Consider the following 23,700-nt stretch of genomic DNA (forward strand, 5'->3'; position numbering starts at 1 on the left):
CCCCCCCGCCCCCCCCCGCGCTCCTCCTCATCCTCAGCTGCTGCTGCTGCTCCGGCTGCTGGGGGCTCCGGCGCTGCCGGGGAGGAAGAGGGGAGGCAGCCACTGCGCATGCGCCCCGGGGGAGCTCGGGAGGCCGCGGGGGGGGGGGGGGTGGGGGGGGGGGGGAAGAGGGAGGGAGGGGAGGAGGGACGTGCCTTCCCACAGGGCCGCGCGCACCCCGGAAGGAGATCGCGGCGGCGGGGCGGAAGGAAGTTGGGGGGGGGGGAGGAGGGAAAGGCCGGGGCGGAAGTGAGGGCGGGGCAAGGGTGAGGCGGGGATGGCCGCTGTCACGTGACGGGGCGGGGCGGGCGGCGCGGGGGGTGCCGGGAGTGCGGCGGCGGCGGCGGCGGCGGCGGGGCGGGCGCGCCTCAGGTGAGGGATGGCGGGCGGCGGGGCGGGGCGGGGAGCGGGCGGACCCACGGACACCGGCCTTTCGCCGCCTCAGCCGGTGTTGTGTCGTGTCCCCCCCCCCCGCGGCGTGGAGGATGCCGGGGGTGGGGACCGGGCGGCCCCGGACTTGGGCCTTTCGCCGTCTCAACCGGTGCTCCCCGGCGCGGAGGGTGCGGGGGAGGATGCGCCCTCCGCCCTTCTTTTCCCCGAGCGCTGGCTCCCCCGAGGCTCGGCTTGCGAGGCGGGGAATGGCTGCTGCTGGCCCCGCTGCCGTAGGCCAGCGGCCCCGGGGAGCTCCGCGGAGCCGCTGCAGCGTGGGGGGCGGGTGAGGCGGGAGCGGCGCCTCCCCCTGGGAGAGCCCGAGGCGGCGGTGGGGATTTTTTTTCCCGTTGGAAGAGGCGGCTCTGGGCGGTTGCGGTGCCTCGGGGTAACTTCCCGAGCCGCGGGTGAACGACGGGAACGGGCGAGCTGCTCGCCCGGTAGCCTTGTGGCCACTGCGCTCCGGTTTAATGAACGTAACTGCCTCGGTTCCAGCTCCTCCCGCTCCGTGGTTGGGTCCCCGGCATCCGCTTCCGTAGCGGCTGCTTTATTCACGGGGGATTTTAAGCAGCCGGTCTCGTCCTTTGCAGGCAAAGCTGCTGTGCCCGGGGGCTGAGCGGGGCTGGCCTTGCCACAGAAGGAGGAAAACTGGGAGAAGAGGGGGAAAAAGCGGTGCTAAAATTAGCGTGAATTGTTGCTGAGGAAGTTTTGGAAGCTTTCTGTTAGCACAAAGGAAGGAGGATTGGGTTTTACTCGGGCTGCTTCTCTGGGGAGGCACTGTGGTTACTGCTGTCAGCCGCACCAGCGTGAACGTGGGTGGGCGGTTGTTCCTTTTGGAACTGGATTGTTGTGACTTGCCGTCGTGTGCCTGCAGCTTGTTCCAGCTGCAGAAACAGAAATGCATTCTTTCAGACTTTATTAAACGCCGTTAAAATGACCAGATTACACTTGGTGGTTGGTCAGAGGAGAAGGCGTGTGCAAATGTCGCTTGTTTGTCCAACTTACCTGACAATTAATGATTTGGTTGTTCGCAATAATGTACCTGACTAACAGTTATTTGGACAACGATTTAGTATAACTTTTTGATTCTCTTTCTTACTTAAAGATGAAAACTTCTGCAATGAGTAATCGTAAGTCAAAGGGGAGCAGTGAAACGAAGGGAGAGTGCATTTCACAGGTTAGTAACATCTTTATTAGCTGGGTTTGTTTTTAAGCTGTGAAACTTTTCCGTCGTCCCTGTCACTGTAGTTTTCCTCCAGTTAAAAAGGCACGTAGAGGTACTTGATGTAACTTCTAGGGCTGTAAAAGGTTTTTGTGCTTACGTTCTATATTCCTTTCAGCTTCTCACCTGCTTGCTTCAAGTGTTACAATCTGCTTTTTGGAGTCTTAATAAAAATGGTAAAGGATGCTCTTGCGCTCTTATAGCCGTTTCTGGCAACAGGTTTGCATAAATCTGTTTTTATCTAATGAGATTCTTCATCTCCTGGTTTGTAGAGTGAATGGAAATCTGGGTGACTGTGTTTTTTTGTAACGGCCTAGGTTAGGCAGGGCAGCAGCTGCCAAATCAGTTTTCAGTTTGTTTTTTTTTAAGCTTTATTCTTCTGTTTTTTCTCAAAGTGACAGCTTAAAACCTGTGATGCCTTTTGTAGTGAATTATCTCTGGTTGAATGATTTCTTCTATTGTAATATCTTTCCTTCACTTACCCACGAAATCCCTTTATGGGGGGAAAACCTTTTCACTTGTGGATGGACACTGCTGATCGCTCGTTAAAACAGAATAAATCTGAACATTAAATCAGTAAGACTTTGGTAGAAGGGAAAGTAACTGAAGAAGCAGGTGTGCAAGCACGGCTCATGTGTTAAACAGCAGTTCCTTTCATAAAGTGGAATTCTTAGCAAAATAGATTTTTCTTGTTCTTCTGTCCGTTATTTGGGCTCGCTGAGGAGTACGTCACAAAGACGCATCTGCAGGTATTTATTTTTAAACCAAACACCTAGAGCTGACGGTGATGATTCCACCATGAAGAGCTAAGTGTTAGAAGACGACATGCTTTCACGATGCTAAAATCCCGTTAGTAACAAACCCCAGGAGAGTGACTGGTTGGCTACAGGCGTGAACGAGTAACTGCTGCCTAAGGCAAGAGAAAGGCAAAACCTTCGTGGTGAAGCATGGCCTGAGTGTAGGTTTACCTGGGCTGGAACTCTGCGCTTTTTCGTGATTTCTTAGGGCTCAGTGGAAGCAAAGAAGGCCTTGGTGAAGAGCTGTGACTGAAGAACATGGAGAAAAATCTTAATGGGGGGGAGGTGAGCTCACTCCTTGATTAAGAGTGGAAAAGCAGTGGCAGAGATGTGCAGGGTAATGTTTAGGTGAAATGGAGGTTCAGTTGGACTGAAAGGCGAGGTGCTCGAGCGGGATCGTAAAGGAAGATCGCTCCGTCGGCAGTTTGCAGTTTAATCTCTGAAATTCTTTGGCAGGGAGCACTTAAATGGGACACCAGGCGTTTAAGAGGAGGGGGTATGCAGGTGCTGTAGCCTAGCTTAAATGAGGGGTAGGGAGGAGCTGTAGTATAGAGTCCTGTAACCTCTTAAAAACCGGGGTTGTCCAGGTCGCCTGCTGCTAGCCAAGTGGTGGGAAGAAATCTGCTGCGATGCTGAAGGTTGGGTGTTGGGGAATTGAAGTCACAGTTTTAAGTAACATTTCTCAACGCGGGAAGCAGAAGTCAGTGCAGACCTGTGTCTAGAGATCTCCCAAGCAGTTAATCCAAATTAATAGTGACAATAACTGTTCACTGCACCTTGAAGGGTTTTTCAGGGCTTCATGTGGTAACCAAGCTGGATAGGCTTCGTTCCCTCCTTTGTGAGGGCTCTTATTACCCTCAGGATGATTCTACTTCCTGCCCCTCTTCCAAACTTCTAGGAACAAGGTACCTGAACTGAATCCTCAAAGAAACTGTAAATTTGCTGCTTTCTGCTGTTCGAAGGCGGTAGGCTGCAGTGTTGTTGTGAGTGGTGCAAAAAGTGTATTCACTGAGGATTTGGGGGTGTAACTAAGGGGTTATTTTTTACTTAAGTCAGCTGGGAAATGTTTTCTTGCCTGTATTGCACAATAAGATCTATGAATTAGATGAACCACTGACCTAATTTAGGTGACAAGTAGAACATCCCTTTAGGGGTGAAGGGAAGAAGCTGTAGCAGAAGGGACCAAAGACACATGCTGTTATAATTGAGTTGAATTTTCTCTTTTCTGCTACAAAGAGTCTGTTAAAGATTTGCCCACTTCATTCTTACTTTGAAGACCCAACGTCATAGGTGGCAGTTAACGCTTACGTGGTACAGAGTGATTGTAACACCACGGAAACCTGCGTGTTTTACCGTTATTTTACTGCAGTGGTTATTTTTGTGAAACAGCCAGTTAAATCCGTTATGTTATTGGTACATTCTGGTGTTGGGAGCACCAAGCGTTCTTTCTGTCTTGTGTTATATCCCTAGGTGCAAAAAATTCTACGTGAGAGATTCTGTCACCATTATGCTACTGGAAAACTGTTTGGGCTTGAACATCAGCACAGGTGAGTGAGCAGGCTCAACTGTCAAGGAATTCCTCCTTCAGCCCCAGTAGAAAAATAATCAGGTGAAGCCAGAATTTTCTGCTACGTCTCTTCTTGTAAATGGTGCAGGCTTAAATGACGTGCAGCGCAATGCTTCTAAAAATAGCTTGCCTCAGATTTTAAGAGTTTTTATACAACTGTTGCTTGCTGGTTTGTCAGGCTCTGGGTTTTGGGTTTCTTGTTTCAAATCTGTAATTCCCAAAACACTTCTTTTTGAGCCTGAAAGATACATTTAGGGCATATGCTAAGGCTACGTTTAACGACCTGACCAAGCAAAAAGTAAAAAGTCTCTTGTCGTGAGTCTTTATTTGTACTTCAGATTTCCTCCTGGTTATTGGCAAGCCGTGTTGAAAGTAAACCTTAGACCTTGGGTGCCAGCATCATGTTTCTTGAGGTAGAGACCCGTATGTAAAACAAACCTCCTTGGGGTCATCCAGGTGCGGAGGTTAGAGTTGGGAAGAAGGGACCTATTGTGACAATAATACTGCCCTGATACCGGTCCTTGTACAGATGCAGGTCAGATTCTGAAAAGAGCAAACATGTATCCGAAGAACTTGTTTTAAACAATCAATTTTTCCACGAGTGCCTTCACAGCAGTTGAATCGCCCGCTATGAGCGTTGCTTTCCTTTCCCTTACAGGAAGGAGAACATTTCTGTTATTAAAAAAAGTGCAGTGTGATACCGAGGCAGAATTCACGTGGACACGTGTAGTGGCGGTGTGAGAGAACGTGTTTCTGGGACGTTAGTGTTCTGCAAATCAAGGCTCCCCTCTTGGTGTTGGGATTCTGCAGACCAGTCCGCAGGCTGTTGAATTAGACTGGAGGGAACTTCCCAACTCTTGTTTTTTTTCTTTCCCAAGCTGTAGTTAGCTCTCAAATGGTGAACACCGCCACGTGCATTTGCTGCAGCTGTTCCACCATGACTCTGTCGCTCCTTTAGAAGCGATTGCACAAGATCAATATTCTAAGTTTAAAAAAAAAAAAAAAAGATATTAAATGTATGTGTTTGTAAGCATTTGGGAACTGGAAGTGTCAGTAGTTTTTGGAAGTACTTTAGCACTAGGTGATAAGTCTGAAGATAACTTAGAGTTGTCTTTGTTCCTTCTTTTGGGTGGGAATAGAATAGGAACTTGAAGTTCAGTATTGCTGTTACATGCCAAAAATTAGCATATAATGTTTTATGAAGATTGTCAAAATGAATATATAGATAGATAGATAGATTGTCCATTTTTACTGGTGTCAATAAATTTGCCAGTCTTATGTAGTGGTATTAAAGAAAGCAATCTTGGGGTTTTTTTTAAAGAAAAAAGTAACTATTGACATCTGTCCTTTCATGGTGAAGAGTTGTAGAACTTTATGATTAGTGATACTCCCGACTTCGGCGTGTTTTCATATTTTAAAATATTTTAGGAAATCTAATCACTCAGCCTTTTGTACTTTATGGTGTTTTGCTTTTCAGTGCCCTGAGTGTTAGCTCTGAGAGCAGGTTGAAATGTCCCAAGTTTTCTCTTATGTTCTAAAGATTCTTTGAATTTTCCATCGTTTCAGTGAATGTTGTCTGGTTGGAAGTTTTTAACCTCTTGCTGTTGTCAACACAGACACCTGCTGGAACTGCTGAAACGAACTGCAGTGCATGGAGAAAGTAATTCTGCCCTCATTATTGGACCCCGAGGATCAGGAAAGACTGCGGTATAACCATGTATTTAAAGTTTATCCAAGGTCCAGTAAAGCATGAGGGAAATAACCTGGCTGAAGCCCTGGGAGCTTTTGGAGCTAAATTTTTATCTCTGCCTGTTTTAAAGAGAGAATCGCTAATGGTTTACATATCATCTCAAAATATTTTAGGTCTTCTCGTGAGCGAGTTGTGTTGAATAACAGTGTGGCTTCCTAACAATCTTTGGAAACTTTTCAAATGCTGAGTTCTGAGTGATTTTTCTAAAATAGAGTAGCTTTTTTCAGGTGTTAAAACCCCGTGTACCTGTCTGTCCCCACGCTGCCCTGCAGCGGCGTGCCTGCCTTTGGAGCTCTGTGCCTTTCTTCACCAGGTTTCTTGACACACGCACCCAAAGCGTGTAAAATGGAGATAGTTTTTCAGAACAAGCGGCAGTTGTTGCTCAGGGATCTGGCGGTGTCTTAGGTTCTGCCTTCTTTCAGCGCTTCTCCTCTTACACCTCTGTGGTGGTTCTTGCCACACAGGACTTCGTCTTTGCCATTAAAGCCACGTTTTGCTTACTCTTTAAAAGTTAACCTGCTGTTGTACCTCTGCTGTAAAATGGCTGAAAAGGCATCCAAAACCTGTAAAAGGAGGAGACTGAAGGGTGGATTTCTACCTAGCTGTTTGTGTGCAGGGAATGGGAAGGGATCTGAATCCTGTTTGAAATGAATCGGAGGACGTTGTTACCTAAATAGCTAGGAGGTGGAGTATTTTGTGATAGTTCTAGTTTATTTTCTGTGGCTTTGTATTTTAAAGGAACTCTTCTTAGTTGAGGTATGTGAGGGGATGACATCTAACTTAAGCGTTCCATCCTTCACTATTATACTCAAGTCTTTAATGTTTGCAGGAGTATACAACGCCATAATTAGGTTGGCTGTTACTGCAAAAAGTATTCAAGGTGGAAAAACTACCAAAATGGCTTCGGCAGTTTTCCCAAGCGGCCTTCAAGGGTTTCATTGCGGTTGAATAGCAATAAGTTCATAGATGGGGAATGCATCTGTGGCACAGCTGACACCCGTCACTGCCCGGTCGCTGGCAGCTTTCTCGTTCCCTGTTTCCAAACCAGCCGGTCTCGTTACGTTCTGGTGGTACCCGTGGGGCTACGGGAGGGTAACTGCCAAAATACTGTGGAGCGGTGGTGGGGAACGCGTTGATAAAGCGGTGGCAAGTGAGGGTTCCTCCACCTGTGTGCTCCTGCTGGTCTTGAGCTGGAGTTTATTTCCCCTGTCTTAGATTTGTGGGTTTGTAAGTAAGCAACGAGTGCTGTCATAGTGCAGAAAATAGCTTTGGGATTTTCTTCTGTTTGCAGTGCAGGCTGGCACGGTACAGTTGGGACTGCTGGTGAGAGGCTAGCCAGAGTGGGTGGCATCTGCTTACTGGGCATAAACTTGAGAAAGAAGGGAATAAGCTTTTTTGTTGCAAGTATCCCTGTACCAAATGTTGGCACCTGTAGTAGGAGTCTATCTGCTCCTACGTACGGTATCAACAGAAAGAGAGCTTTGTACTGCAGGCAGGTTGGAGTAAAAACCCGCGACAGACCGATCCCTCAAACGCCACGTGCCCCCCAGTCACCAAACCTCAAACCTATTTTGTATTGTTTAAAGTTTAAAATGTCTTCCAAGCCTTTTACGTAAGGGTAGAGCAGATGGAAATTTGTGATCCCTCCTGCCAGAACATAAGCGAGCTCATCGTGTACGTGAGATGAGTGATCTTCTTGCTCTACATCAGGAGAAAGCTGTGGGTTCTCTAAAAGGACTGCTGGGGACAAGGAAACCGTGTGCGCGTGCGTGAGTGAGCGTACATACACCTTTGCTGCAAATCCTCAGCTGAGGAAGCAAAAGCAAAGGAGCGGCAAGTGAGTGAGAAGTTAACGTCGCAGCTACTTGTCCTGACTTCAGTACGAGTTCCTTATGACTTTGACCAAGAACGAGTTCTTGCTGGACTGTAAATTTAGGACCCCGAAGTTTTATAAGCAGTAGTTGATGTAATTATGGGCAATTAAATTTTCTCTCATGCTTCCTGACTTCAGGGGGAAAAGAAGCAGCATGGTGTCTTTAAAGATATAAAGCAAAGGTTTTTGTTCCACAGCATCTAATGAAGCAGTGAAGCTGAATACTAGTCTAACTCAAGAGACAAATTCTCTCACATCTCAGACTCATAAAGCTTTTTTTGATTAAGGCAAAAGCCCTAGATACTACCCCAGAAAACGAGTGACTAAAATACTGGAATTATTTTTCTATTTCTCTCCCTAATAATTCCACAGAATGAACCGATGTGATTGCTACAGTCGTAATAGTGAACGGGACGTTGTCATTTTAGTATTTTGGTCTTGAAAAGACTCAAAACCATCGTTACCTCATGAAACTGCATGTACTGTTGCCTGTCTGGTAGCAGCCATTTGTACGCTTTCCTTACTGTTAAGACATTAATCTTCTTATAAAGAAATTGTGTATTTTTTTTTCCTAGTTATTAAATCATGTCTTAAAAGAGCTTATGGGAATGAAACAACTTAGAGAGAACCTCTTGCAAGTTCATCTGAATGGCAAGTAATACCACGTCACGTTTGAATTTCAGTTGCTGTAATTTGTATGTACTGAGCAAAAAATCTTGGTTTCAGCAGTTGTGATCTCGCCCCGATGACGGGCCCACGGATCTGCGCGCTCCAAAACGCCTTTCTTCACATCTCTCTGTGTAAAGAGAACTTTGGTGCTTTTAATGACTTTTCAAAATACTAAAATCCAGTTCGGTCGTGACCAAATTGTTCTAAGCAACTTCTTAGTACAGATGGAAAATTACTGTCCAGCCTTAATTTACAGAAAGGCCCAGCTTTGTAGGGCTGGAAATGGAGAGAAGCTGCTGGCTAAGTTTCTGGCGGCTGTAGACACGGCCTGTTGGAGTGAAGGAGAGCTGCCAGGTCTTCATGCCAAATCATTTTCTTTCAGGGCTTCTTCAGACGAATGATAAAGTGGCCCTGAAGGAGATCACCAGACAGTTGCACCTGGAAAACGTGGTGGGGGATAAAGTTTTTGTAAGTATCGACTTCACTATGCCCCGTGCTCATCTCCCACGGAAATCCTTGCCTGGAAAACTCGCTGTCTAGAGCGCAGCTTGTGCAGACTGAACGGGCCGTGGGAGTGTTAGTAGCAACACTGAGATGGGCTGGCTCGGTCTTCTCAGAGCTTTCTCTTCTAAAACAGTTAATTTGCGTGGCAGTAGTGGCCTCTGGCAGCATTTACCTGGTTTACAACCCCTTCGGGCGTGCCAGCAAATGAATACCTGTGCTCTCCACAAGTGCTGCACGTGACCTGTCGCTAGCTGAGCGATCTTAATGCCTCCTGATACTTCTTCACAGACCATCGACTGTGACTTAGGGAGCCTTTCCACCCTTCCTCCTTCTCTAGACATTTACTTCAGACCTCTAGATGAAGCAAACATTAAGCATCCTGAAAAGACTTTGTTCAGAGGGGTAGAGTATTTCGGAAACATTGGCTTTTAACGTTTCAAGGCAAAGAGTAAGCCAGTGAGCCAGCCAAAAAGCAGCATCTTCAGTGTATTTGCAGCATTTTCTAGTTCACAGGGAAATCCAGGCTTCCTAGAGCTCTCGTTTTGCATGGGATTTCTGTTAAAATCTTTGCTTCTGTTGACCTTTTCACAGCTATAAGAGACTCATTTACGTTAGTGGTAAAGTCAGTAATAAAGAGAATAACTGAAGTGCTTCAGATTCAGTTTCACTCATTTGGGTGTGACATAACTTGGGCTGATGACCTGAGCTACCCTGGTTGTTGCCTGTTACACAGTGAGTGTCCTTGAGAAGCCCTTCTCTGGTGCGGCAGGTCCTTCTGAGCATCATCTCTGCTCCCAGGTGGGGGCCTTGGGCAGAGCTTACATAGGTGTGAGTCACGTCTAACACTGATCCACGTGGCTAGAGCGGAATTACAAGAGGGGAGAAAGGTGAAATCTGGATAGAGGAGGTTTATTTTCATCAGCTGCCTTCGGAAGGCTAAAGAGGTCAGATGTTACCACCTCAGTGAAGAGAAACCGGAGGACTAGGCTGGAGGTGGTGTGGAATACAAGAGGAAGTGTGGATGGTAGTTATTGCCTTTATTACCCTTTGGAAATGCTTCCTTCTTAGGCTGCGCTTTGGTTTCCTACTGATCCCAAGCGATTTTAGGTACAGAGAATGGAAAAACCTTTCTGGGGGTGAGCTAAAATTTTCCCAAATCCAGCTGTGGTAAGAAAAGGAAATCACAAGTATTTAATTTCAGCCTAGCCGTTGGAACCAGAGATCGTTCCCACAGAGCCCTAGAACAACCTTTCAGGGTCCGCAGCTCAACCACCAAAAATGCTGGAGGCACAACCGGACTGAAATACGCATAATTCCCCTTTAATTTTCCCCGTCAAGCTCTCGTGGAGCACTACTTTAAACTCTCAGCTAGCCGATCCCTTCGGTGATGGGCACCACGCGGTGATCTGCAGGAATGTCCTCTCGGGAGAAACGTTTCCTTTCTTCCCTCCTTCAGCTCGCCTTCGGAGCGTCCAGGGGCTTTTCTGCCGCCTCGGGCGGGGCTGGTGGTCTGGACTGGTTTCCCACCTCCCAACTGGGGCGCTTCAGAGCGCGTTAGCCGTGCGTGCAGCCGAAGCGGGATGGTCCCAGCAGCTCACGGGGGTCGGGGGTGAGCGGGCGATGCTTTCACCCATCTAACGAGGTGGAAACTGAGCTGCGTCCTGATCGTGCTCGGCGTGAGGCGGCGGTTTCTGCCCGGGGTGAGCGTGCAGTCGCAATTTAAGGAAAGACAGAGCCACTTGTACGTTTAGCCTTTTGTAGACGTTCTTCTGATCGCCGGTTCTTGCCTGGCTGGGGCAATTCGTTTGGGGTTGGAAAAAAAGCGGGTCGATGTCGAGTCAGCTGTCAGCTTCCTGAAGAGGCCGTGGTTATACACCGTGAAATAACGTCGTACGGTTTCGAACCGGCCCTGGTTTTGAGCGCGGGGTTTTGGGAGGAGATGGCTTCATGACATGCCTGAGCTTGAGGTCGTCGCTCCCTTCTGGGAGTGACACTGAAAAGCTGTTGTGAAACTTGTTTTTTTTTTTTTTTTCTTCTCTGCGTAGGGCAGTTTTGCTGAAAATCTTGCGTTCCTCCTTGAAGCTCTAAGGAAAGGTAAACACGAGTAGCCTCCGTTCTGAAAGCGTGTGTGCTTGTCACTTGGCTGGGAAGTTAGCCTGTACGTGTGTGCTCACCTCCTCGTACGAGTGGAGTGAAGAATTGCAGCCCGAGAATGTGTCCAGTTACAAAACAATGTAAAGAATACATAATGCTAAACGTGTCCTGGTTAGAAAATAATGTAAAAAATACGTAACCTAAACAAACACAAACCTCACCGAACTGGTGCTGTAAAGGCTTGCGTGTGAGGGTCAGCGGGGACGGACAGATTCTTTTATCCGGGTTGAAGTTACTAAAAATGGTGGGTTTTTTAAAAAAAAAAAATTGCCGTAGAAGTCTGTCTTGCCTCGCAACCAGAAGTGATGTCCGGCAGAATACTACAAAACCTTGCAATTTTTCAGTGTGTTTTTCTTGTCGCTGTTGTAGCAGTGCCAATGTGAAAGGAGGGCTTAGGGCAGAGCTAAAAGAAAATACAGGAATTATTAAAACTGGGATTTGTGACAGCGGTCGAGATGGGAAGCCTGATGATGACGTTACCACGCTAACTTTTAAAATTGCAATCTCAGGAGACCGAACGAGCAGTTGTCCAGTTCTGTTCATACTGGATGAGTTCGACCTGTTTGTTCATCACAAGAACCAGACGCTGCTCTATAACCTCTTTGACATATCCCAGTCAGCACAGACTCCGGTGACGGTGGTTGGCCTTACGTGTAGGCAGGTAAGGAACTGCGCTTGCTCTTGCAAAGTTTTCACCTGTTTCTTTTGTCTTAGTTGGAATGTTTTCTCCTCTGCTGGAACCTTACTTAATTTACTAAGAGACTTTTCTCGATTATCCATTTTTGTGACTTTTTTTTTTTCAGTTGGGAGGGGATTAAAAAATAATCATAACTTGTGCTGAGAGCAAACTGGGATGACCAAAAAACTGCCAAGCCTTGAGTTTCACTGCTGGAGGAGCAGGTTTCCGTGTCTGAGGAGACACGTGGCCGCTCTCCTTCCTGTATTACCACACAAGAGCCATATTTATCCACGTGGCTGTTGTATATTATACTGTTGTTCACCCTTTCCTCCTGGGCACTTCAGTTTCTTGGTCAGCAGTTGGTAAGAACAGACTTGTAGTAACCGACAGTGTTTCAATCCTTGTTTCTGAGGACGAGGGATTGTTTTTAAGCACACGCTTCAGGAGGGCACTGCTGCTGAAGTGTCCAAAGCGGGTTTAGGATCCGGGTTAAACTTGTGATTTTTGCAGTGACATTGTAGGGAGCTGTGGACAGGTTACGTGTGTACTGTGAAACGACGACTGTGTAACGCTATGGCAGCTGATACTTTATAAAAAGTTAGGCTGGTTTTCTCAATAAGCTGCATCGGTGGTGAAGATGGCTGGGTTAAGACAAGAATAATTAAAATCTTTCATCGAAGGCTGAGTCTGGGGTTAATTTGGTTTAGGTGATATTTAGCTGGGCAAATTTCTGGAAGGTGAGGGAACAGCTAATAGCAGATTCGGTAGATTACAATCTTTCCTTTTGCTTCATTCCTGTCCTGAGCCTGGTTTCCTCATCGCCCGTTGTTTGGAACCCCGTGTTGGTCTGCTTTTGAGTGTAATTAAGGTGTCGTCTTCAGAGGCTGTGCCGTGGCTGTGGGGATAGCTGTGGCTTCTGAGGGTTGGTTTTGTTTTTTTTTAAATCGCTGGTCCCTGTTGCGTGGGACTTGGGAATCGAAAGGGGCTTTTATGTTCTGCCCTGTTGGCTCTCTGCTTCCTGTTCCCGCTCGCTTTTGGGTGAGGACGTTGGGTATTCTTCAAGCCTTTTTTTAGTGCACGTAAAAACACTTAAAACCAACACACAGCAAACCCTCAAAAAACAAAAAGGCCCACCCCAGATCCCTAGAACTACGCATGTAATCAACCATTGTCCCACCCCAGATCCCTAGAACGAGGCCTGTAACCGCTCTGGCCCCCCCCAGATCCCTAGAACGAGGCCTGTAACCGCCCTGGGCCCCCCCAGATCCCTGGAACGAGGCCTGTAACCGCTCTGCCCCCCCCAGATCCCTGGAACGAGGCCTGTAACCGCTCTGCCCCCCCCAGATCCCTGGAACGAGGCCTGTAACCGCTCTGCCCCCCCCAGATCCCTAGAACGAGGCCTGTAACCGCTCTGCCCCCCCCAGATCCCTGGAACAGAGGCCTGTAACCGCTCTGCCCCCCCCAGATCCCTAGAACGAGGCCTGTAACCGCTCTGCCCCCCCCAGATCCCTGGAACAGAGGCCTGTAACCGCTCTGGCCCCCCCAGATCCCTGGAACGAGGCCTGTAACCGCTCTGGCCCCCCCAGATCCCTAGAACGAGGCCTGTAACCGCTCTGGCCCCCCCAGATCCCTGGAACGAGGCCTGTAACCGCTCTGGCCCCCCCCCAGATCCCTAGAACGAGGCCTGTAACCGCCCTGGCCCCCCCAGATCCCTGGAACGAGGCCTGTAACCGCTCTGGCCCCCCCCAGATCCCTAGAACGAGGCCTGTAACCGCCCTGGCCCCCCCAGATCCCTGGAACGAGGCCTGTAACCGCTCTGGCCCCCCCCAGATCCCTAGAACGAGGCCTGTAACCGCTCTGGCCCCCCAGATCCCTGGAACAGAGGCCTGTAACCGCTCTGCCCCCCCCAGATCCCTGGAACGAGGCCTGTAACCGCTCTGCCCCCCCCAGATCCCTAGAACGAGGCCTGTAACCGCTCTGCCCCCCCCAGATCCCTGGAACAGAGGCCTGTAACCGCTCTGCCCCCCCCAGATCCCTAGAACGAGGCCTGTAACCGCTCTGCCCCCCCCAGATCCCTGGAACAGAGGCCTGTAACCGCTCTGCCCCCCCCAGATCCCTGGAACAGAGGCCTGTAACCGCTCTGCCCCCCCCAGATCCCTGGAACAGAGGCCTGTAACCGCTCTGGCCCCCCCAGATCCCTGGAACAGAGGCCTGTAACCGCTCTGGCCCCCCCCAGATCCCTAGAACGAGGCCTGTAACCGCTCTGCCCCCCCCAGATCCCTGGAACGAGGCTTGTAACCACTCTGCCCCCCCCCAGATCCCTGGAACGAGGCCTGTAACCGCCCTGGGCCCCCCCAGATCCCTGGAACGAGGCCTGTAACCGCTCTGCCCCCCCCAGATCCCTGGAACGAGGCCTGTAACCGCTCTGGCCCCCCCCAGATCCCTAGAACGAGGCCTGTAACCGCTCTGGCCCCCCCAGATCCCTGGAACGAGGCCTGTAACCGCTCTGCCCCCCCCCGATCCCTGGAACAGAGGCCTGTAACCGCTCTGCCCCCCCCCGATCCCTGGAACAGAGGCCTGTAACCGCCCTGCCCCCCCCCAGATCCCTGGAACAGAGGCCTGTAACCGCCCTGCCCCCCCCCAGATCCCTGGAACAGAGGCCTGTAACCGCTCTGCCCCCCCCCAGATCCCTGGAACGAGGCCTGTAACCGCTCTGGGCCCCCCAGATCCCTGGAACAGAGGCCTGTAACCGCTCTGGCCCCCCCCGATCCCTAGAACGAGGCCTGTAACCGCTCTGGCCCCCCCCGATCCCTAGAACGAGGCCTGTAACCGCTCTGGCCCCCCCAGATCCCTGGAACAGAGGCCTGTAACCGCTCTGGCCCCCCCAGATCCCTAGAACGAGGCCTGTAACCGCTCTGGCCCAGCACAAGGTAGGGCACAGCGCTGTGTTTCTCTAGGTGGGTGAATCCCACAGCCCGTTTCCGATGCCGCTCCATTGCTGTGTGGTGAGCTTTTACTCCCTTCAACCATCAGCCTGACGGCGGACTGGCTTGGCTCTGGGTTACAAGCTTGGAAGATAAATACGGGCCCTTCAGTGGTGGTGTTATTTTTTTGAAGCTGGATTCTTTCAGTCTGACAGAAGGCGTGGGATTGACAGCTGCCAACCTACCTATCTGCTGAACAGACAACTGGTCTGGAGCCGTGGTAGGCTGAAACATCTTGAATGCAGACTTCAGTAACTGCAATATTTACATAATCTATGGAGGAATTTTGCTGGGTATCCTAGCAACTCCTCACCCTCTGTGATGTAGTGCGTCACGTGGTGTGGGTCAACGGCTACTTGTGAGGCGTTACAAGGCGCCTCCGTTATAATAATGAGCAAAGGTCTCATTAGAACATTTCATGCCTGAGAATTTAATAATAATTCTTTTTAAAGACTATTTACTTTGGTGTTTTCTCTGGTAGGCTTTAGTGTAGCAAAGACTGCACTAAACGCACCCACTCTCTCTAATCATGAGTTTTACTTTCTTTCACAAGGATATCCTGGAGCTCTTGGAGAAGAGAGTGAAATCAAGGTTCTCTCACCGACAGATATATTTGATGAATTCCTTTGATTTTAAACAATACATTAGGATATTCAAGGAACAGCTTTCTCTTCCTGCTGATTTCCCTGATAAGTCTTTTGCACAAAAATGGAATAATAACGTTCAGGTATTTAAAGCTCTTTATATTTGGTTTTAGTACAACTGTTCTAAAGTAAGGCCAGTTTATAAGTGTAAAGCCTTTACCTAAGGTAAGTGTTTCCTTTCACTGTATGAGTTTGATGATAAATCAGATTGTGATGGAGAATCTTTGCTTATGGAAGCCTGGAGATAAGAAAAAAGACGAGAAAGTTAAGGTGAGACACGAAGAATTGCATTGTCCAGCGGGAGCTGAGCTCTTCCTGCAAGGTAGCGAACTGCTGGTTTTCAGGTGAGGATGAAATGATTTGCTGACTAAAATATCACTTTAAAATTCCTTCTTCTTTTTTTTTTTTTTTCAGCATCTCTCGGGGGATAAAACTGTGCAAGATCTGCTGCAGAACCTTTTTCACTGCGCTAAAGATCTGCGCTCGCTTCACTTGCTGTTGGTGGGTATTTGGACGCGGGCGTAACGTCTCCTTGATTCACAGTGACCAGTAAACACCACTCGTGGTTTTCCAGCCGGTTGTGCCTCAAACACCTTTTTATTCAGCAGGCTGTCGACAGCGCTGGTTCCTTGCACGCTTTGCCAGTCGTGCTTTAGTAAGGACTCGGTGTCGTCGTGGTTGCTGTGGCCTGTCGTGAGGGTGGGCTGTTCAGTGGAAGTGTTGGGGGGGTTTTTGGTATTTCAGGTAACTTTTGCCAAGTCTTTCCGTTTCTAAAGCGAAACTGTAGGTGAAATACTTCCTAAATGCTCTTTCTGAAATTTTTTGGTTGAATCCTGAAAACTCCTGGTACGGACACCTACTTTCTCTGCCTTTTAAGTCCGTTGTTGCGGCCAAATTTTCCTCCATTTCTCCTCTTTTACTCAATCTGTCGCTGTACTAAACCTGCTTCTCTCCATTCTTCCAAGATCAACACATTTTGGTGCCATTGTTGGACCACGGTCCCTGACTGGATCCTCGTGTCACCTTAAGCCCTCGGCTTTGTCCTCCTCCGGACGCTGCTGGGGTTTGGCTGCGCTCCTGGCCTGTTCCCTGAGCAACTCTCCCTGGAGGTATAAGCACTTCCAACCCAAAAGCACACGGAGCTGCGTTGGGATTAACTGTCACCGAGAGCCAAAACACTGCTGGTTGTCATTCCCTCCTGCCCCTCCTAAACCCTGGCTCTTGCTGTGACGCTCCCGAGCACAGATGAGTTGCCTCTACGGCCTGCTTGCTCCTGGGTAGCTCTTCAGGAGAGCGTTCCCCTGTACCTACAGCCTCGTCACTCACGCACCGGGAATGCTTTTGTTTGGTTTCGTCGCTTCCAGTTTCTCTCTCCGCAGAGCAGCAGCTAAAATCACCTCATGGATCATTTAGGATAAGGCACGGCTTCGTTCTCCAGAGCTGGTTTCGTAGGTGGAGCACTTCAGGTAGCCCAGATGCTGTCCTGAAGTCATCCATGACTCTGATGCTAGTCCAGGAAATGTGATCTTAATCTTTTAAATCTTGAGGTGCGGAAAGCTCGAGGCTACTAATCCCCAGAAACACGGAGACGGAAGTTCGTCCTGCTCTGCCAAACGGCGGCGTTACCTGGCATCACGGGCCTGAGGAAGCTTTCAGAGTTGTCCTCGGTAGCTCCAACCTTTCCCAGTTAGCTCGGGGCGGGGGGGGGGACACACAAAAGGAGACCGGTGCCTCCCCACTCGCCCCGAGAGCCGCCTTCTGTGTTCAGGGAGGAGGAGCTAACGCTGAGGGTGACCTTCTCCTCCTCTCGCAACAAACGAGCTGACACTTAACGCGTGGTCAGGCTCTCCTCTTTTGGAACCTGCCTCCCTCGCTTCTGTGTTTCGAGGCCGCTCAGACAAACACAAACCCCTTTGTTACAGCAGCTGGGTGACGCTTATTTAACCACCTGAAAACACCCGTGGGCTTCCGCCAGCGAGAAGAGCCAACCGAAGGTACCCGCTCCTCCTGGGGGCTGCCAGCGGTCAGGTTTTACCCCTTAGCTCCGGGGAGGGCTCTTCTGGACACAAGGCTGCGTGTACAGCCACAGCCACGCTGAAAACTGGATCAGGGACTCCCTGCTCTAGTCCTGAAACACGGAGTGTGATCAGACTCCTCTCTTTTTACCTCTCTTCACCGGGGTTTGGTACGAGGCTGCAGATTATTTCTAGTTTAGGGGCACCCGCTTCGGTCTCTGGGGCTTGAAGGGCTGCCAGGCTGAGAGCTGATGGCTCTGAACAGCCCCCCCTGAGCTCCAAGGGGCGTCAGAGCTGAGGCTGAAGCTCCCAGCTGTTTGCTTCAGCGTGTTCTGCTGCATTTTTCCTTCAGAAAGGGGCTCTTTTATGCTGAAGCCCTCTTGCTCATGGAAGCGGGTATCAAACGGATTCTCGCACTGCTGTAATTCTTTGGTATTGGCTGAAGGGTGGATTAATTGCCCCACGGGGTGAATTTTTGGTTCGTTTTGACCCTCTGTGGGGCTCTGCCATCAGAGCAGGTGAGAGCAGCTTTGGTGCGGTGGTGGGAACCGGAGCTCCTCTTGCCTTGGAACGTGCTTGGGAAGTTTGGAAGAACTGAACAAGTTGAGTGTTGTAGCGAAGGAAAACGAGTCCTTTTTGGTGTAAAAGTGGAACCAGCCGGCTCATAACTGAGCTGCTCAACTCCAGTTCTGCTTTTGGTCAGTGCTGGTGCCTCGCGGGGTCTCGTTGGGTGTGGGATTTCCCGCCGTCACCTGCGTGCCCGCCTCTGACCCCCGTAACCCAGAGGGGCCTCAGTGCTCCAGGCTCTGACCCGCCAGCTCCTCACGGATTTCACCCTCCCCTTCCTCCCTGTCCGAATTCCCTCCGGCCTTTATAGGCTGAAACCTCATTCCGTACCTTCGGAAGGCTGAACGATGACGTGGCTTTTGGAGGCCGCTACACCAACGTGTGTAAGGGGAGGACTGGGAGAGACTGGGGGCAGGTAGCCCTGGATGTTCTCAGCGAGGGACCTCAACCAAACGTGTGACACAGGTTTTCATCACGCAGACCTGCAGCCCTAGGAGGTGGTCACTGAAAGCCATTTTTTTTTTTCTGTTGATGAACATTATTTCCAAGGCAGATGTTTGGAGCCCTGACGAGCGGGTGAAGGTCGCTGCGGCTTGTGGCTCAGCAATAGCTTGGGAGGAGGCGCATCAGAGGTCGGTCAGCGACGTATTTCTTGCCTTAGGTTTGTTCAAAACCCACTTTCTGGGGCAGCCAAAGATGTCTAAAGGTTCAGAGTGCGACCAGGTGAGGCTTGAGCGAGTGTCCTGAAGGGGCAACTCATCCTCCGTCAGCGGAGCAGGGCCTCCAGCCACACGAGCGTGCCGGGGCTCTGCCCGAGGTGTGCTTAAACTCGTGGGAAGTCATCCCTAGAGCCAGGATGCTAATCCATCGACGTGAATACGAACAAGTTAATGAGTATTTATCTCCTCCAGCGAGGAGGCTTCAAAGTTTTAAGCCTGGAAAACCTCCCTGGCCAAACGCGGTTGTAGCTGCCACCAGCTGTTCACAGGGTTTTCAGCCTGAGCCGACGGTGGGTGTAGGGTTTATCCAGGTGACATGGGGTGCTCTGTGTTCCGTCCCCACGTAGAAAGTATGTCTGGGAATTAGTAATTAACTGAAAAATGTCTTCTGCTTTGTTTTCAGATGCTGGCTGTCAGTAAGGTTACCGTGCATCACCCGCTGGTCACCGCGTCGGATCTTCACGAGGCGAACAAGCAGCACAGAACGGACTCGAAGGCAAACATCGTACACGGTAAAGCTCAGCTGCTTCCCCCAGCATGGTCCCGGGGAGTCTGGCACGTGTCACGTTCCCCCCCTCCCCGAAACTCTCCTGGTGTCGGAGGTGCTGGGGGCGTGAGCGGCACGGGGACTCCCTCTGCTCCCTGCTGACGGCGGTTGTGCCTCCGCGCCGAGGTAACAACGCCGAGTAAACCCGGTGTGGAGCGAGGGAAGTGCTGGTAGTAACCCTGCTCTGCGGGGGGCCGGGGCAGCGTTGTCGTCCCGTAGAAGTGCCGGAGGAAGGGCAGACGCTGCCCTCTCCCTGGGGGCGGGAGGGGCCTGGAGGCTCTTGGGCTGGGAGCTGTGGGGATAAACCCTGGGAGTCGCACTGGGCCGTGCTTGTGAACAGCCAGAGTGTGTCTGGGCGCTCCTGGGGACGCTGTGCTGGCTCCCCCCCCCCCCCCGGGCTGCCCCTGCCTTGGCGTGGCCTGGGGTTCTCCCTTCCCCACCCAAGGGGCTGCGCTGAAGTTCGCTCCGAGAAACGTTTTGGAACCTGTGCCAAGGGAGGAAAAAAGGCTCCTGGTGCTGACAGTGAGCCCAGACGGAGTGGGAGGGGGGGGGGGGAGCGGCTTCCCTGGTGGGGAACAGCCGACTGATCCCGTGGCGTCGGCGTGGCGCTCGGCCCCGTGGTTCTCAAACCCTCCTTGGTACCGGGGGGCGGGGGGTCACTCGCTGTGCGGCTGCTTTCGCTTTGGCCAGCAAATCAGTGACCCCTGCGGGCTCTCCCTTGGCCACACGCCGGAGGGCAGCGGGGGGGGCGCGTCCCGGCGCTGCCAACAGTGGTGTCGTGCCGTACAGGCTGCGAAGGTGGGCTTTCTTCGGGCTTCAATTTCTTGCCTTTGGAAGGAAGCGGCCCCTTTCTCAACACTCGTGCTTCAAATATCTGGAAAACCACTGTTCTCTCAGCCGGCCTCGCTGGGCGGGGAATTCTGTGACGTTATGAAGATGCAGAACACGAACGGGCGAGGCCCCCAGCAGCGTGTAGTGGCAAAGGAGTAAGGACAGCATGGGAGCTGCTTGCCGTTCCGATACGCTTAGGAGGAATGTTGAGAGCTCTTGTCTTTCCCTCTAGGTTTGTCTGTCCTGGAAATCTGCCTGGTTATAGCTATGAAACACTTAAATGACGTTTACGAAGGAGAACCCTTTAACTTCCAGATGGTTTACAATGGTGAGAGAAACGCACGACCCCCACAAACAGTAAATCATTAACTTTCCCCTAAGTAACTTTTTTTTTTCCCCCCCCATTACTGATCCAGAATTCCAGAAGTTCATGCAAAGGAAGGCACATTGTATGTACAACTTTGAAAAGCCAGTTGTCATGAAGGTAAGCCTGAAATGAATTAATTTCTTTAAATTATAAAGTATTTAGATGGTGGGTTTTTTTTTCTGAGTAGTCGCTTTCTGTAAGAGTCGGTCTGAAAACAGCATTGTCTGTCCACGGAGGGGACTGTGACACTTCCCTGGGGTGGGGAGCGCCAGGCTGGGCCGAGCTGGGAAGGGATGAGATGTGCGAGAGCCTCGCACCAGCGTGAGGAATCTTTTTTGAGTGAGCTTAACTGGTGGAGGACTGGGGTTCGGCAAGAATGGCTGCGTCAGAAATGGCTCCCAAGGGCCAGGGCGTGGAGGTGGCCTCACCTGTTTGGAAGTGTTGTCTCCAAAACGTGAATTCATCCGACCACATCAGAAACCAGTTTTCCTTCATCCCAGCCCCAGTCGGTCGGACGGGTCTGTGGAATCCAGCCGCAGCCCGGTAGGGCCGGTTCCACCTCCACCAACTGCAGGCCCAGGCGCGAATTCACACCGGGGTTCTGGTTCCCACCCTGACGCCCGTTGGCCTTGGGGCGGCCGTCGCTGCGCCACGAGCTGCCCTGGGGCACAACCCACCACCGGGGGGGGGGGCGGCGGAGCAGGACCCCAACCCAGGACCCTGTGGCCAAAGATCTCGCCCCCTCCTGACCCTCTGCGTGGAGCAGAAGTTCCCCCTCGGGGTTACTCAGCGACGCTGAAGCCGGGACTCGCTGAAGCTGGGACTCGCTGAAGCTGGGACTCGCTGATGCCGTAGTACCGGCCCAGCCCGGTGTTTCCCGGCACAGCAGCGTCCCGCCCAGCCAGTGCCATTTCCAACACCATCTCCATTGACCGTCTGTCCCTTGGGGTTGTTCCTGCCAACCTGCCAGCTCGGAGGCTGTCCCCAACGAGCAGCACAGCGCCGAGTAACCTTCTCTTCCCTTCCCTGACTGTTCTTTTTCTTCTTCTTTAGGCATTTGAACACTTGCTGCAACTGGAATTGGTGAAGCCGCTCGAGAGGCCGTCGGTGCGGGCGCAGAAGGAGTACCTCTTCATGAAGCTGCTCCTGGACAACACGCAGATCATGGACGCCCTGCAGGCCTACCCCAACTGCCCCACGGACGTCAAGCAGTGGGCGGCCTCCTCGCTCAGCTGGCTCTGAACCCCGCGGCACCCGCCCCCTCGCTTGCCCCCATCGCCCCTGGCGGAGGTCACGGCCAACTCCACAAGGGGCCACGCTGCCCCACAGAAGGGCGTTTGGGAGGAAGCTGGGCTGGGGGCTGGCGTGTGTTACGGAGAACTGTACTTCTGAGGAGAACCCTGGAGCAGCTCAGCTCAGCACAGCACCAACCTTTCCTCTCGCCCACAGCCGCCACGGTGAGGAAACCGGACCTCGCGGAAGGGTTTCTCCCTCGGGGGTGAAGGTGGCCGTCGGTGCTGGCTCAGGGGCTCACGCTGGGAGGCGGAGGCACAGCCCCGTCCCTTTCTTTTCTCCAATTTGTCTTGACATTAGAGAAGTTTCCTTAATTAAAGCTTCTGTCACAACCAGTTTCACTGCTCAGGGGTGTTTTTGGGCAGAGCACAACCCCCCTGCTGTCCAGGTTATGAGGAGAGCAAGCAGGGCAGGGCCTGAAGGGTGACTTTGGCCGGGGCTGGGCCCGATGCTCCCACCCAGCACAGGGGCAGCTGCAGTGGGGTGAGAAAGGGTGGTTCCAGCTCCGTGAGGGGAAGGGCACAGTGAAGGACGCAGACCATGACATTACATACCCCCACGGTGCAAGGGCAGGCGCCTTCCCAGGGGAGGGGGAACGGGGGTTTGGTACCGTAGGGTGAAGGAAGGGGGGGCTGAAGGCCGGTCCCCAGGACTTGCAACCCTGACTGGGACAGTGCAAGGGCGGTGCTGAACCCTGACCCCCCGTTACAGCGGTCTCTTCCCTCGCTGGAGGTGCCTTCCCTCACCCTTACCTTAAAGCCTGCACCACGAAATAACACGGTTTTGGCCGCCCCATGGCTTCAGCCTGTCAGAAAGCTGAAGGAATTCCAGTGCTTGGGCCCCCTGCTCAGGGGCTTCCCCTCAAGCCCTTCTCTTTTGGTTAAAGGGTTATTTATAAATCAATATAAATAGATATTTATAAATATATCCCTTCATGAAGACACTGCCTGCACCTCCTGAAGAGCCGCAACAACAGCTGGAAAAAACAATCATCCCCTTTTAACTGAGTGGTGGTTACACCATGCCCATGGATTTGTAAAGGTCGGGTTGGTGACATACAGCATTTTTTGAAGAACTTCTCATTCCAGGTAAAGAACAACAACTGTGTAAATTCCCTCCCCCCCCACCCTCCTGCTCCCCAGGTGGCCGCCCCCACAGAACAGGGCTCTGCTCCCCTGGCTCGGGGGGCAGGGCTGGCCTTGCCTGGCCACGGAGGAGCAGCCGCTCGCCCCTCAGCAGGAGCAGGGCCGGGTGGGACACGGAGTGACCGCGGCACCGCTGGAGCCCTCCCTGGTCTCCTCCGGGCAGCCCCCTGCACCCAGGTGGGGTCCCCCTCAGCAACAGCCTCTCGCCCTCCTCCGCTGGTTAAAAACGTCAGAACTGAGAGGTTTTCCCCCAGAAACGCGGGCGATGATGCACACTCGGGCCCCCAAGCTGAACTGCAGGGACAGCCCCATCTCTTCTCTCCTTTTTTGAACAGCCCCACGTCTCTGCTCCCAGCCTCACGGTGTGGAAAGAAGGCATGTGCAAGGCAGAGTAGTCACATTTTTTATTTTAACTTTTTTGGGGGGGAATAGGGGAGAAAAGAGTATACATTTTTATTTGTACAATATTTAACAATCACTTTCTTGAGGGCGGGGAGGGGGGGGGTTGGTTTGTTTTTAGTACTTGCGGAAAAACAGCAAGTACCTTTTGACAGTAGTACAACAACCTGTGCCCAAAACACTGACAAATACAAAGAGTGAAGTCAAAATAATTGCTTACCAAAATCTCGAGAGGTAACGAATAGTGTATGGACTGAAACGGCATTAAAAAAATAAAATAAAATAAAAAGTACTGCTGGTTGAGTATCTGAGGTAAACGATGTTCCATCCAGGATGCTACTTGAAGCATTTTGCCCGTGATCACACACTGCAGCTCGCTGCGTTTTGTACCAAGTGTTCCTAAGAGGTGCGTTAAGAAAAAAAAAAGGTAAAAAACCAAAAAAAAAAAAAAAAAAAAGAGAAGCTGGAAAAAGAGCAAACTGGCAACCCGACTGATTCCGTCCAAC

The 23,700-nt window shown here is 51.3% G+C and overlaps 1 protein-coding gene across 1 annotated transcript; it reads left to right on the top strand.

Moving 5' to 3' along the window:
- The first annotated feature begins 380 nt into the window (after positions 1-380).
- ORC4 (origin recognition complex subunit 4) lies at positions 381-21,773 on the top strand. The gene is made up of 14 exons (XM_086465074.1): positions 381-411; positions 1,574-1,645; positions 3,958-4,034; positions 5,671-5,761; positions 8,253-8,328; positions 8,729-8,814; positions 10,896-10,944; positions 11,514-11,665; positions 15,221-15,394; positions 15,726-15,812; positions 19,016-19,124; positions 20,223-20,318; positions 20,407-20,474; positions 21,411-21,773. Exons 2-14 carry the CDS (start codon positions 1,574-1,576, stop codon positions 21,597-21,599), a joined length of 1,326 nt encoding a protein of 441 aa, XP_086321200.1. The 5' UTR covers positions 381-411; the 3' UTR covers positions 21,600-21,773.
- The last annotated feature ends 1,927 nt before the right edge of the window (positions 21,774-23,700 follow it).

This window comes from Leptosomus discolor, chromosome 5 (genome assembly GCF_034619465.1).
Source record: "Leptosomus discolor isolate bLepDis1 chromosome 5, bLepDis1.hap2, whole genome shotgun sequence".
In the NCBI taxonomy this organism is placed as follows: Eukaryota; Metazoa; Chordata; class Aves; order Leptosomiformes; family Leptosomidae; genus Leptosomus; species Leptosomus discolor.

Coding starts and splice junctions, on each gene's coding strand:
- ORC4 (XM_086465074.1), top strand. CDS start 1,574: ATGAAAACTTCTGCAATGAGTAATCGTAAGTCAAAGGGGAGCAGTGAA. Junction 8,815..10,895: donor TGGTGGGGGATAAAGTTTTT/GTAAGTATCGAC, acceptor TTCTCTGCGTAG/GGCAGTTTTGCTGAAAATCT. Junction 15,395..15,725: donor AATGGAATAATAACGTTCAG/GTATTTAAAGCT, acceptor TTTTTTTTTCAG/CATCTCTCGGGGGATAAAAC.